The 13,429-nt window shown below is 38.9% G+C and overlaps 1 protein-coding gene across 1 annotated transcript; it reads right to left on the bottom strand.

Moving 5' to 3' along the window:
* Window positions 1–4,678: 4,678 nt before the first annotated feature.
* LOC148018158 (small ribosomal subunit protein eS1-like) lies at window positions 4,679–9,836 on the bottom strand. Its single transcript, XM_087661245.1, has 7 exons — window positions 9,728–9,836; window positions 9,585–9,632; window positions 9,321–9,426; window positions 5,733–5,870; window positions 5,459–5,644; window positions 5,170–5,370; window positions 4,679–5,080 (listed from the first exon to the last, which is right to left on the bottom strand). Exons 1-7 carry the CDS (start codon window positions 9,736–9,738, stop codon window positions 4,979–4,981), a joined length of 792 nt encoding a protein of 263 aa, XP_087517371.1. The 5' UTR covers window positions 9,739–9,836; the 3' UTR covers window positions 4,679–4,978.
* Between the last annotated feature and the right edge of the window lie 3,593 nt (window positions 9,837–13,429).

The raw sequence follows: 13,429 nt of genomic DNA on the forward strand, positions 1-13,429 counted from the left end.
GCAACTCCACATACAAGCACATGCTACGAAGAACTTGTTGACTCACAACCACATGCCACCTAGTATCCTCTACCATTATTATTCATGAAAAGAAAGTAATGCTACTTACCAAACATGTTAATTGCTATTTAAAAAGGAACTTGCTTGGATAAAACCTATTTGATAAATGGGCCACATATCTTGCTCCAAATCACACATAAGAACTCTTTATTCAAAGTTTGTTGAACAAAAATAGCATCACCTATCTAAAAAGAATTAGGGAGATAACCAAAAGATTGAGCATAAGATGAGAAATCGTGTCTCGAAGGATTTACAAAGATCCCAAAAGATAAGAGTACAAAGTGAGCCTCATATCACTATTCATAATCATATGTCACTTGCACAATAAACTCCTGCTACTAGTGAACCTCGATCTAAGTCGTACGAGGACACTAGGGTGAAGAAGGCAACTCTTTCTACAACACGCATTTCTTTTTAGGTCAAAGAGTGTTCACATTGGTTGGTTATTTCCTGACTTGGTACATTTCTTTTTTAGTGGGACTGGACTTCATTCACGTTGGCCAGAATAAGGCAACTAGCATTTCTGATAGCAACAACATTTTCTTGATTATTTCACGATGATGTGTTGTTCGCCATCATTTATGGCTCCTCTTGATCAGATCAACCAATTTTTGAAATTTTTGACTATTTATAGCCTACCCCTCTATTGATTGGTCATTCAAAACTGTAGGTTTTCAACACACTTCGACTTTTGAGACACTCCTTCGCCTTCGATTGCTACCTCCTATCATCAACCTGATTTAGTGCCTTCGCTAGCTTCTTGCATCAAGGAGTGAGCATTCCTCTTTTCATTGTAGATTTATGCTTCCCTTCTCTCTTAGTGTTCATGTTCCCTCTTCCACTGTGCACTCTCACATGGTATCAGAGCCAAAGTGGGGACATCAAGGTTCTACAAGGAGAAGATCACACTTAGCTTGTTGCTTGGAGCATATCAATCGCAAAGAATGTGATTTTTCTGCATTGTCCTAGCCTTCTATAAAGTGTGCAAGGCAATTACCATATCGTTTTGCAAGGTGTAGCTAATTTCTCCTCCACTCAAGTAGCCCAACACCAAAACTCAACATATTCTTGTGATTGAAAGTTCTTCTAAAGAGTATGTATTACCTTCGATTTAATGCTTTTGATGACTTTGATGTGGAGACTATTCAATCTTCCATTGATAGGTGGTCCTACCAATCAAACCGTCATGAAGAATAATGCAAAGATTGAAATTCAGAGCCTTATTCTTACTCTAATAGATCAATAAGATTGGAGCCCCTACCCCTTAAGTTTTGGCATTTTTTGCACTTTTTGCTATCTATAGTCAACCCCTCAATTGGTTGGTTAGATTTGCAAGTTTCTGAGGTTTTCAACACAATGACTTCCAGAACACTTCACCCTCCAATGCTGCCTTTTATTGTTCCATTCTCTGCTTTCCTTACATTTTTTTATCTTCCCTTTTCTCTTCATGTTCATGTTTCTTCTTCCATTGTGGACTCTCGTATGGTGTCACATAAGTTGCTTGTATGATCACCACCTTGAGCTCAACTTTCAAAGAAGACCATGAATAACGCATCCGTTTGATCATCACCTAAGGGCTAAACTTCTAAAGAAGAGTGAAGACCCCATGTCACAAATAAGTGCTTGCCTAATCACCACCTTGTGTTGAACTTCAAAAAATAAGAGCATGAAGGCCTCATGTTGCAAGTTCCTTGCTTGATTACCACCTTGCACTAAACTCCAAAGACAAAACATGAATAATCTTCAATGACCCATCATTTGGGCATGCACTTAAACAAACCATGCTCTATATAACCAAAAGGCAAGTATGCTACATATGACATTACCTCAAAAATCCATTTCCATAAACTAATTTTTCACAAATACAATGCACTCTTTTTTTTAATCTGATGTTGAATATAATTTAATGGTAAGGGATTCAATTTACAAGTCTTAAAGAGGTGCAATGAAGGAAAGGATCAAACAAATATGCATTCTCATAAATAACCAGAGTAGTATGGTATTACTATTTCATTTAAAACTCATATTGGTCATTGTCATTGTCATGCCACCATCTCCACTAACAGTAAATATCAAATATTATCAAAAGCTAAAGTATAGATTCACCTATAAATAAGTATTTGTGACCCAATGAGCACCTCCAAAGTTATGGAGGGTGCATAAAACACTTTCTAGCCTCCCATTAATGTTTTGATCTTACCCCATCCTCAAACTTCACAAGATACTAATGTAAAAATATTGGTTGCTCCATATACTTTGAGAACATCTAACGATATATTCTTCATGTTATTTCCATTCTTCTTACCTTGCTTCATCCTCTACTGAAGGTGTTGGGTGTCATGGGAACTCTCGTTAAGAATAAGAAGCCAATTCAATGTCAGTTTTGACATTTTAATCCAACCTGTGGCATCGAGTTCATATTTGAATCCAAGTACCAAAGATTCTAAATCACATACTAGAAGCTAAAGCCTTCTCCATACAAATCATCAATTTTTTATGCATAAGATTGAGCAAGCAAGATGGGGTACAGCAAACAATGATGCACCAATAGAGTTAGTCAATTTTGTTAGCAGCATACATCCATAATTGCACAATATCTTAGATATCAAACAATGATTCGCTAAAAAACACAAAAATGTAACAGAAACATACGTCCATAGTTGCACAATATCTTAGATATCAAACACAATGTGCATGTCCAAATAGGTAGGGAAAGGAGCTTTTCGAATCTCTTCAACAAGAGTGGGTAAGCACCTTAAACAAATCTTTAAGAAATGAATGAAGGTTTGACAGAGCATTTACATACACCAGTGTATATATTACGTTCCTCTTCTTGGTTTCCACATTGAGAGCACTCAGTTCCTACAGTACCATTGTAAAGTATTCTCTTGTCTTAGATTTGGCATTGGGAACACTCAACCTTTATAGCGTCACTATGGCCTGGTTAGTTAGCCTCCTTAAGATAATGTTTATGGACACAACAAAAGGTTCAAACAATGACAGCCTCAAGTCCAAATTCAAGTCAAAACTCAAGTGACAAGGAATGAACTTATCCCATTACACATTTTGTACTTACCTTGCTTGGCAAGCTTTTCCTTCACATTGCAAGGTGGGGCAAGAATTTGATGAGTGGAGGTCCATTGTCTATGAAAAAGGCGATCAAACAAGAATACTGATGTCAGAAGATATCAGATCTGAATGATGCCACAATCCATGCCTCTAAGAGACAAAGATATGGAAATCAAATGAACTACAGCACATGCTAATTGTAGGTTCCCCAATAAGCCAACTAGGAGGCAAAATGATCATATAACAGTTCCATAATTAAATACAACTAGGCCTTTTAAGTACAACCATATTGTATTGTGATGATTTAGTTGCGCATAAATTGTAGGTCCCCCACTAAGCCAACTAGGAGGCAAAATGATCATTGCACAGTTCCATAATTAAATAAAGTTGGGCCTTTTAAGCACAACCATATTGTATTGTGATGATTTCGTTGCACATGCATGTGCATGCACCACATGCACATATATACTCTCTCTCTCTCTCTCTCTCTCTCTCTCTCTCTCTCTCTCTCAGAGAATCTGTGGGGTAGAAAATACACAGCTTTCTCTCACTGTTATGATATCTCAAAACAATTGAGATGCAAGGTCTTTAGCCTTATCTAATAGAGAAAATGTATAGTTCTGCTACAGAATGGTCAAAGCTAACAAAACACAGGTGCCTATCATTGCATATCGATGATGTGCGTAATCTAAACTGCAGGATAAATAAGACCAATAAAGCACATGCCCCTGAGAATTAATGCACCTAGTCCAACTCTAGGATGATCAGCATAGCAAGTCACACAAGCCTCTGAGAGGAATTTATACATACACACCATACAGCACTTTCACACCAAATAAGATATGTACACTCAGGTTTAAAAAGATCTTCCAGATATGTATGTGTTAATGCATTTGTATTGTAAAAAGTTTTAAATCATATTCAGCTCTTTCCATTAAACTGAAAAAAGATCTTCCAGATATTCATGTGTTAGTTAAAGACTTTGCTCTTGCTGGATTTCCTGGACTTTGTCGAGCACAAGGCCTCAACCAGCGAGTTGGAGTGGCACAGGCCTCTTAAGTAAAAAAACAAACATAGACAAACATGATTTTGCTAAGGATATCTGGGCTCCAATTGGAAATACCAAATAAGAAACCCATGTACCAAGTGGACAATAAGACTAGCTTTTCAGTTTCATAATGGATTTCCTAGTCAATGATAGGCCCCCTACTTAGGCCCATCGATTCCAGTTTTGTTGTTTCCTAGACCATGTGTATAGCAATTGTATAATTCCCATCGAGCCAGTTGTACTAATTTTGAAAATGCAATTTTCACATTAGTCCAGCACCCAAGAGCTGACCCTTTGAGCAATTTGGCACTCTCACGAAATTCCCATGCGTATGGAGTGAATACGAAGCCTAAGTCACTATTAGAGAAGCCCGAGGAAGTGGAGCCACACACAATCTCCTAAGCATGTTAATGTCAATACCCTTTTCACATTTTTACAAACAAGCCCAGAATGGCAACTCTAGAATATCAGACAGTATAGCAATGCAGACTCCCAGCCTCAGAAACTATAAAATAAAGATCTTCACTCGCATTAGAGAAAAGTCACAAGAACCCAATGCCTTGCTTTAAAACTTCACTGCAAGAAATGGGGCCACTTCCAGCGAAAAGTCACAAGAACCCAATGTCTTGCTTTAAAACTTGACTGCAAGAAATGGGGCCACTTCCAGCCAGCCATATGGCCATCTTCAACCAATGCATCAATAAATAGGTAAAAACCATCCTCAATTAAGGATGTACCAAGAAAAAGCAGGCAGAGGAGTGAAAGTGCCTGATGACTGACATACAGCACAAACCTATCACTCTAAGATCCAACAATTTCAGTCTCTACAGCCTCTGGCTCGGTATCATCACCTACAGGCCTTTCTACCTTCACGCCAGTGTCTTCACTGTAATCTCCATGCACCTGCAAAAACCACTTACACAGTAAGACAATAAAATAGAAAGGGTCCAGCCTCTGCATTTCATCAATCAACAGTAAAACTTTGTATATACCTCCATCAGCTTTCCCAGGTCAAACTTAGGTGCCTTCAAGATCTTCACCTTCCTGATGTATGTGTTTTGCAATGGGAAAATTCCAGCTGCTGCCTTCTCAATTTCTTTGCCAATTGATTCTGGAATAAACTTTGCAACCAATTCTTTCAAATCACAAGACTGAGCTTCACGAATCATGATATCCCTCATCTTTTTCCGGATCTGCACATAGATAAACATCATCAGAATTGGCAACTTACTCAGGTTGGGATTCACAAGAAACAAACTGGCAAGTCAAGCTTGAACTTGCCTGGCGAATTTGACTTGATTGGGCATAACAAGTTTTCTTGATCTGGTTTGGGCGCTTTTTTGTGAAAGCAATGCAAAACATCCTTAAACTATAATTGTCTGTGGTCTTGACATCCACATGTGCCTCAATCAATGATTGCCACCTCCGAACAAGAGAGCGCAATTTATCTGTGGTGAAGTTCATTCCCTACAACATATGATCTTATATCAAGGTCAAACCAGTATACTGTATGGCAATAGCTTTTAGCAGTAATAAAAGTCTCCATAAAGCTCACCCAAAAATTTGTCAGCACATTCTTCCCTTGTACATCCTCTGCACGAAGTTTGATTTTACGTGCTGACTGATCTTCATCTTGCTGTAGATCAGCCAGTGAACATTCAAAGACTCTACCCTTCAATCCATCAGCAGCAATCTGCACAAGGCCACCAATATAATGTAAGAATGTCTTGAGGTTTAACAAGCAAGGAGGAAGACAGATGTTTTCTTTACAAAAGAAAGGACTGACAAGCAGCTTACAAGTTTTAAAAATGAATATACACAGCTGCAAAAGAGGCAGATTATCCTCAGTTAAGCTTATCCGCCTTGTTATTGGAGAATTTCGGTAAAACCTTACTACATATCAGTTCAGAGGCTTGCATACTAGACAAACTTATGTGGCATAAACATTTTAAAACAACTTGCATTGCATGACAAAACAGAAATTCCTCCTAAGCCACTTAATTTGATACAAACGGGATTTTAATCCCTTGATTAAATATGAGGCAGCTTTGCCGAAACTATATGATAGACAAAGCATACTATATTTGCTACCTTTGATTATCCCAAATGCCCTGTTACTGGATATAATTTGCATATACTATGGGGTTGGTCAGCTCTTCCCTGCATTGTAACTAACCCAACCATGTACAAATGGAAGGCAACTTTACTGGCTCACACAGTACTTGCTTCCAAACATGACTGAGATTGTAGACTTGATTTCAAAAGTGCTGAGATAGTGTACTTGTTTGAACCTCCACCTACAAATTCATTTTGGTGCCCTGACTGTAAATCCAATTTAGACTACAATGCAAATCCCCATGTACACATGCTTGTCATTCATTTGCTGCAGGTTCCCATGTTGCACTATCTGTTCCCCTTGCTGCAGGTTCCAGTGCCCCCCAATATAATGCCACAATGGAAAAAAGCTTGTGTGCATACATTGCTCACTTGTTTGCCTCTTTCAGTCCTAATGGGGCCCCTGTTCGCAAGTTTCCAACATAGTATAGAGCATTATTCAATATCCTTGCAGGCCTTTATATTCTATGTTTACACCCTGAGAGTATTAGTAGATTCCTCTAGCTCATGTGGCTTGGCTGTTTCTTTAAAGCTACTAAAAAGATGTATGAAAGCAAAAATAGTCTTCAAGGCATGCTTTCTCTTCAATGGTACCCCATCCATTTCTTACACACGGATTCTTAGAAGCTGACCTGGCTCCTGACTACCTTTTGCTGATATTCAAATCCGTCGTTGTATATCGATGTAGAAATTCTCAGCTGATGTTGTCCACAAGGTTTCAGCACCTTTGCCTGAATTCTATGGACTGTCAGTTGATCAAGAATGTTCAAGCTCCACTCAGAGCAAGGCTGCATTGTTTCTTGTTTGAAGAACCCAAATCTTAGTTTCACTATTCAAGCTTGGGTTACCATGAGCCAACACCGATGCACCTAATTCTTCTTGTTCACCTCCCATTTCTTTTGAAATCTGCAGATTGCAACTGTGAGATTTACACATGATACCTACTGTAAACAAAAGGTTTGTAGGCATACTGTCATGGACACCAACACTTAACATTTCCTCACAGCATCATAGCACTAAAGTTGGCCACTATTACAACCATGCATAATTTTGGCACGACGTTTGTTAACCCTCTGCTTGGAGTGCCCAAATTGCAAGATCTATATAAAGTGCAGGAATAGGTCTTCATTGCATGCACATGTTATCAAGCCTCATCAATATACAATGGTGCAGAGAAATTCCCTAAGCAACCACAACTCTTTTGACTCTACCATATTTTTTCAAAAAACATGTTTACTTGGAAAAGAAACATCCCTATTTCCAAGAACTTCCTTTTATCTTATAAGAAATTGATATTTTGTCACAAATCGATCAGACTAGAAGGTGATCATGCTACTGCCAAAGATTCACACACTACTACTTGGTGGTGGTCGAAAAGCAATACCTCATCTCATGCATTGCATGTTTGCAAACAAACAATGAATTCTCTTTCCACTTCAAAGAGAATACTAGCCATTTCTGAATATAATTTGGGAAGAAAACCAAGGCCTTTTAGAAAATTTTGCCATCCAAATGTTCATCAATTCATCAAAGCCTCAATTCCTGTGATACAATCTGAGCATGGACTACAAAGTCTATGACTCTTCAAATCAAAAACCTGACAACAAGAAAATATGGACCAACAACAGATTCCCCTCCTATATAACTCAAGTCTCCTCACAGATATTCCGAGATTGTCCTACTTTTACTTCCTTTTCAATGGATGTCCCAATCACGTCTCTATTGTTGAATGCTTTCAAAGCTTTCTCGTGGCACTAGCAAAAATAGACAAGGCAACTACTAGTTAAAGCAATCTTTTCCAAGTTCTAGATTGTGATAAGTGGCATCATCACATTTTGACCCAAAACATCAGGATTAAAAACCTTGCAAGAGTCTTTCCAGATAGTGACTCTTTTGGAACACCTCTGTGCAACATTTGTGACCACTTTCTAGGAAAGCAAATGGTCATGAGGTGACTTTAAGTCCTCTCTATCATTTTAAGATAACAAAATATAAAGCAAGCATGACAAGCTTGGAGTCTTCTAGCTATTGCAAAGAGAAATTTAAGACCTTTTTCATCTAAAGCTAACAATGCATAGAGCAAAGTCAACAAAGTAGGAATCTTCTAACCATGCATCAATATGCAATCCTCTTTTTATTGCACCTTTTCTAGGTTACAAGCATTTGCTCATCATGATATCAATACCTTGGAGAACAAGAATTGAAATTTAATCTACAATTACAAAGTACTAGTTCAAAGCCTCATTCATCTTTGTCCCAAGATATTTCATAGAGCAAAAATATATTAATTACTCACCTCATCCACCACTTTACATATTGAATTCAAACCACATAGGCTTTGCTTGGTATCTTTCTACAATTCAAATCATGATTTCTTTTCACTTCTGTTATCTTGGCTGTTTTCAAATTTGAAACTAGTAAATAAAAAATAAGACTATATGGAACATCAGTAGTGGCGGTTGTCAGCAGATCTCAGGGATAGAGGATCACAACAGTTCTAGACGGCAGTACATTGACTACCATACTAATCAAGAGATGTGGAAGCAATGCGTTCCAAATCCTACACTATATCATGGTTGTTAGTAGCCCTTGCTCTTCATAGATAAACACATAAATTGCTTGACCATCTAACAACCATACATCACCAATTTGTAAATCCACAGGTAACCAGCTCCACGAACAGCCTTATACTGACATTGTGTGGGCACACTTCTGTGATTATGCACATTTATAGAACATAGTTCCAATGTCTCCATCAATCAGTACAACAAAGTGGGTTTATCCAAAGTTTTCATTCTCTCTGCTGATCTAAAGAAATGAACACTCCCAAATTTACGTAGCAAGGGGTTTCAAAACCAATATGGCATTTCCCACCTCTTCCTTTCAACGTCACATTCACTTCAGATCATGTTCATAAGCTTTGCTATTTGAACATCTACATTACTTTAAGGACATGGCAAAATAGCAAACGGTCTTTAGACATGTAAACACAATTTTCCAAGACGCAACATTATATTTATTGTCCAACCTTGGTTCCCTGAGTTCTGGTCACCAAGGTTTTGCCGATCGAGCGCTGTGTAAAAGTTGATGGAGCCTTCACATCATACCAGTCCTTCTTCGAGAAAGGATCCACACTGCAGGATAAATGAGAATACTCGCGGTATGAGCGGACAATAAACCGTAAAAACTATGTAGCTTTACTTATACGTCTAGAGATGAATCTTATACTCAATTGTGCAAGAATGAGTGTCAGATCAAGAAGGATGCAAACGCAACGGATGGACAAACTTACACTTTCTTCTTGCCTCCTTTCTTCCCCTTGGAGATCCGCTTATTCTTCCTGCAAGCAAATCCCACAGAGAACAGGGAAAGTTAAGCTCCCAACCGACTGGGTGAGCATCAATGGATGCTGGGAGAAAATGGAGAAGACAATACCCGACAGCCATGGTCGAAGAAGAAGACCAGCGATCACACTTGATCCAAAGAATTCGAGAAAGGCGAGATTTCCAGCTTTATAGAAAGTGCAAACCCTAACAAACCCCTCACTTCTTTTCTTATGAAGAGCTTTAGGATAATATAACTTCGAGTCAATCGATCAATATATAGCATTATTGAAAATATAAAATAAAATAAAATGTATGCACGACCAAATAAGTGTCGGAACTCTAAGTACTCATTACTCAAAATATTGAATAAAATAAAATATATGCATGACCTAAGAAGTGTTGAAATATATACACAACCAAAGAAGTTTTGGAATTGTAAGTATTGTCCTAGCAAGAGTTCCCTTCACGTACAGGAGGTCCTGCAACTCAATTTTCCATGATTCTCATGTAGTTTATTGGACAACCTACTCAAAACACCAACATCAACATTGAATCTTGGCCTAGAGTTGCACAAATATATGAGATTAGTGGCCAAGTTCCTATAAGGCTTAATCTTTGCTCTAGTGGTGAGGTATCCTAAATGGATATCCTTGCATTTAACTCCATCTATGTTGCTATCTTTTTGTAATCAGACATGTGAAATGCTTTGAAGATCTCCCTTGCATGTGTCTGAGATGAATACTTTTCCTAATGCCTCTTGCCAAAGTTCAATCCCAATAAATAATGTGTTATCCTTTGTCACATCAAGGATCTATCCTTTTGTTTGCTAGACAATCTTCTTGTCTAATGGTCTGTGACTTCATGCTTCTCTTCCATATATCAATTTGGCATGTACTTTCTTTCTTCTTTCAAGGTCACATACCCCATCTTCTCTCCTTCTTTGAACATGAGGTGGTGTTCTTATTTGTATAGGGAGGAGGAATTTAAAATTTCCTTCTTTCTAGGAACCCACCCTTCCATAGGATCTAAAGTCCTTATCTTCCTTTATAATCAAACAAAAAAAGAGAGAGAAATATTAAAGTTTGTTGCCTCCTACATCACCTTGATGATGTCACCTATGTAGAAGTGGATAGAGAGGAAGGGTTGTCTTAAATCATTCACTAATCATCACCAAGCTTGATTCTCACCTACTTGCGTAATCAAGCTACATGTCCAATAGGCAGCCTCTGTACTCAGATAAATGCCTAGTGCCCCAACCTATTTCATAGCCAAAGAGGCTTAACTAGCAACCAACAAACAACCATCCAATCTTGGACCCGCAATCTACACTGACAATTGTTCCATATTGTATAGTTTGCTTGAAATATGGAGAGAGTGAGGGAGGGGACAATAATTAATTGATTCCACCTTGAATTTTCATATTCATGGCAAAAGGGAGGGGAAATACCTTTAAATCAAGCCACTTATTTATTAAGCCTCCTAAGGCTATTACATTCCCTTAAGCCATTGAGCCTTCTATTGGCTTCTATTTCCCCTCTTTTTTGTCCAACATGCCCTATCACACCATTCACTCCCCTAACAACCAATGTATCTCTATACAAGAAGGTTTAAGTGTGTAAAGCAAAATTCTTCTTCAACAGTCATGGGTCTACATCCCAAAATTTACTACTGCACAACTATTATACCAAATTCTATGACTATGAATGGTTTTATAACAAGAGTATATCTCCAAAATTCCAAGCTATGAACCCCAACACCAATGAAGACTATTATCCTTTGCTTAAAATTACTCTTCAATAGTAAGTGAAATTACTCCAACATACTTTAGCCAAGGTCACATGTGTTCTACAAGAACATGAACAATAATGGACCCAAGCATCCCAAGATGAAGATGAATGCATCCTTTACAGTGTCTTCAATACATAGCAAGCATAAAAGGAGAAAAGACTCAACCATAAGTCTATTCAAATTACAAAATTTCATGGTTGAAAATATGGAAATTTTATTTTGTCATGACTTACTCAATTTCATTATTGCTTTGCTAAATAATCCTTCATTGAAAAATATAAATTAAGTGTACTACTAGAAACAAGGCTTCTGTAGGGTAGAATGTCCTCTACTGAAGGGGAGCTACAAGCTCTACCCTGAGACCTATGGACCACTTATTGCTCAAGTGTTTCGAACCGAGCGACCATGGCTACCTCTCACATAGCCGACGTGCAATGCCTACCTTACGGGTGTAGTGAGCTTACCTTGATGCTCGATCGAGTACCCTCCTCTTTCTTGCACACCGGTAGCTCCACGATCCTTGAGGCAAGCTCAAGCAACCTCAATCCCTCTCCCATGAGCTTCATCCTCCATAGCCACGCGCGAGACAAGAGAAGAGAATAGAGGAGGGGAAGATGAAGAGAGAAGATGGAGAGCTTCTTCTCCAAGATCCCTCAGTCTCACACAATCACTCCCTCACACTCTCTCAATCCCTCTCTCAAGCACAAGTAAGAAGGCAAGAAACAAGAGAAGAAGAAGAAGAAGCTTTGGCCACACACAAGAATGATCTTCTCATTCACTTTTTGAACTTTATATACATGCCCTACTTTTCATGGGCGGTCATCCCCTTTTTTACATGGCTGGCCATTAGCCTAGGCCCATTTCTCATTTTCCACCATTCTAATCTATCCTATTCCCAACTAATGCATACAATTTGCACAGGAGTGAGCCTGGAGCTCTTTTACAAGGATTCAGGAGCGCTTTCACACTTAATGGTGCGCTTTTTACTCTTTTACTTTCCTTGGGCGACTAAGACTTCTTGAGGGTCGTGCCCGTGCTTTTAATTTTTCCAAGGTCTAGTTACTGGTTAAGGCGCCTTTTTCTTCCTTTTGTCCTACGCCTTTTGCTATTTCCTTTTTTCCATTTCCCACTCCTTTGTGCTACGGTAAACATTACCCCCCTCCTAGCCAAGTGCCAGTCCCATGGCACTATGGTGGGAAGTAGTGGGATAGATGATCTGTTGCTAGGTGGAACTGGTGGGTAGATGACACTAATGCTTGTGAATGAGAGGTGATGGAGTAAGATGACGATGACCAGGAGAGATTCCGGCGTGCTTTAGACTTCATGAAAATGCTCGGGATTTCACACACAGTTGTGGCTCCCATTCTGCGAGGCTGATAGAGGTTACGATTGGCTGGTGGAAAATAGGTAGTCGGTCATCCTTTGGTCAACAGAAACACTTGATAAATAAGCAATCCCTTAGGAGAATGGTGTTGGAGGGATTTATCCTGGAGAAACCCCCCTGAACTCTGTCTTGACAAAGGTTTGCTTTATCTTCGCATGGAAGATCTTTGTCTTTGTTTTGAAGATCTTATTATCATGAGGATCCTTGTCTTCGATTTGAAGATCTTCAGCTTTGATTTCAAGATGTTCAGGTTTGATTTCAAGATGTTCAGTGCTGAGCTGAAGATCTTAAACCTTGCATTGAAAATCTTCAGGCTTGTGGAATCAATAAGCGATCCATAGATCTTGAGGCGGTAGGCATGCATCTTTGGAAGATGAGGTTCCAAAATCTAAGCCAGTGGGGCAGATCCATCACTGGGTTTTCCTTCTGCTTGATTTGGTTCAGTCATGGCAGCCACCATCAGTAGGCGGATGATTGGCAACATGAAATCTGGTGAGCCATTTAAACCTTCGCAGTGAAGCTCCTGAAGTTGCAGTAATGGAGTCATGTCCGACTCATGGAAAAATTCCTTGTCATTGGAGGATGTAGTGGATGATCTTCTTCAGCCAAGCAGCCAGTTCTTGAAACATGAACATAACC

Source organism: Lygodium microphyllum, chromosome 21 (assembly GCF_053477565.2).
Source record: "Lygodium microphyllum isolate KBCC chromosome 21, Lygodium_microphyllum_v1.1.10, whole genome shotgun sequence".
Lineage (NCBI taxonomy): Eukaryota > Viridiplantae > Streptophyta > Polypodiopsida > Schizaeales > Lygodiaceae > Lygodium > Lygodium microphyllum.

What these genes read in the sequence shown, in the direction of transcription:
- LOC148018158 (XM_087661245.1), bottom strand. An exon ending in ATGTGCTGACAAATTTTTGG is followed by an intron (nt 5,645 to 5,732) that starts GTGAGCTTTATG and finishes CATATGTTGTAG; the next exon opens with GGAATGAACTTCACCACAGA. An exon ending in ACCTGGGAAAGCTGATGGAG is followed by an intron (nt 5,081 to 5,169) that starts GTATATACAAAG and finishes TGGTTTTTGCAG; the next exon opens with GTGCATGGAGATTACAGTGA.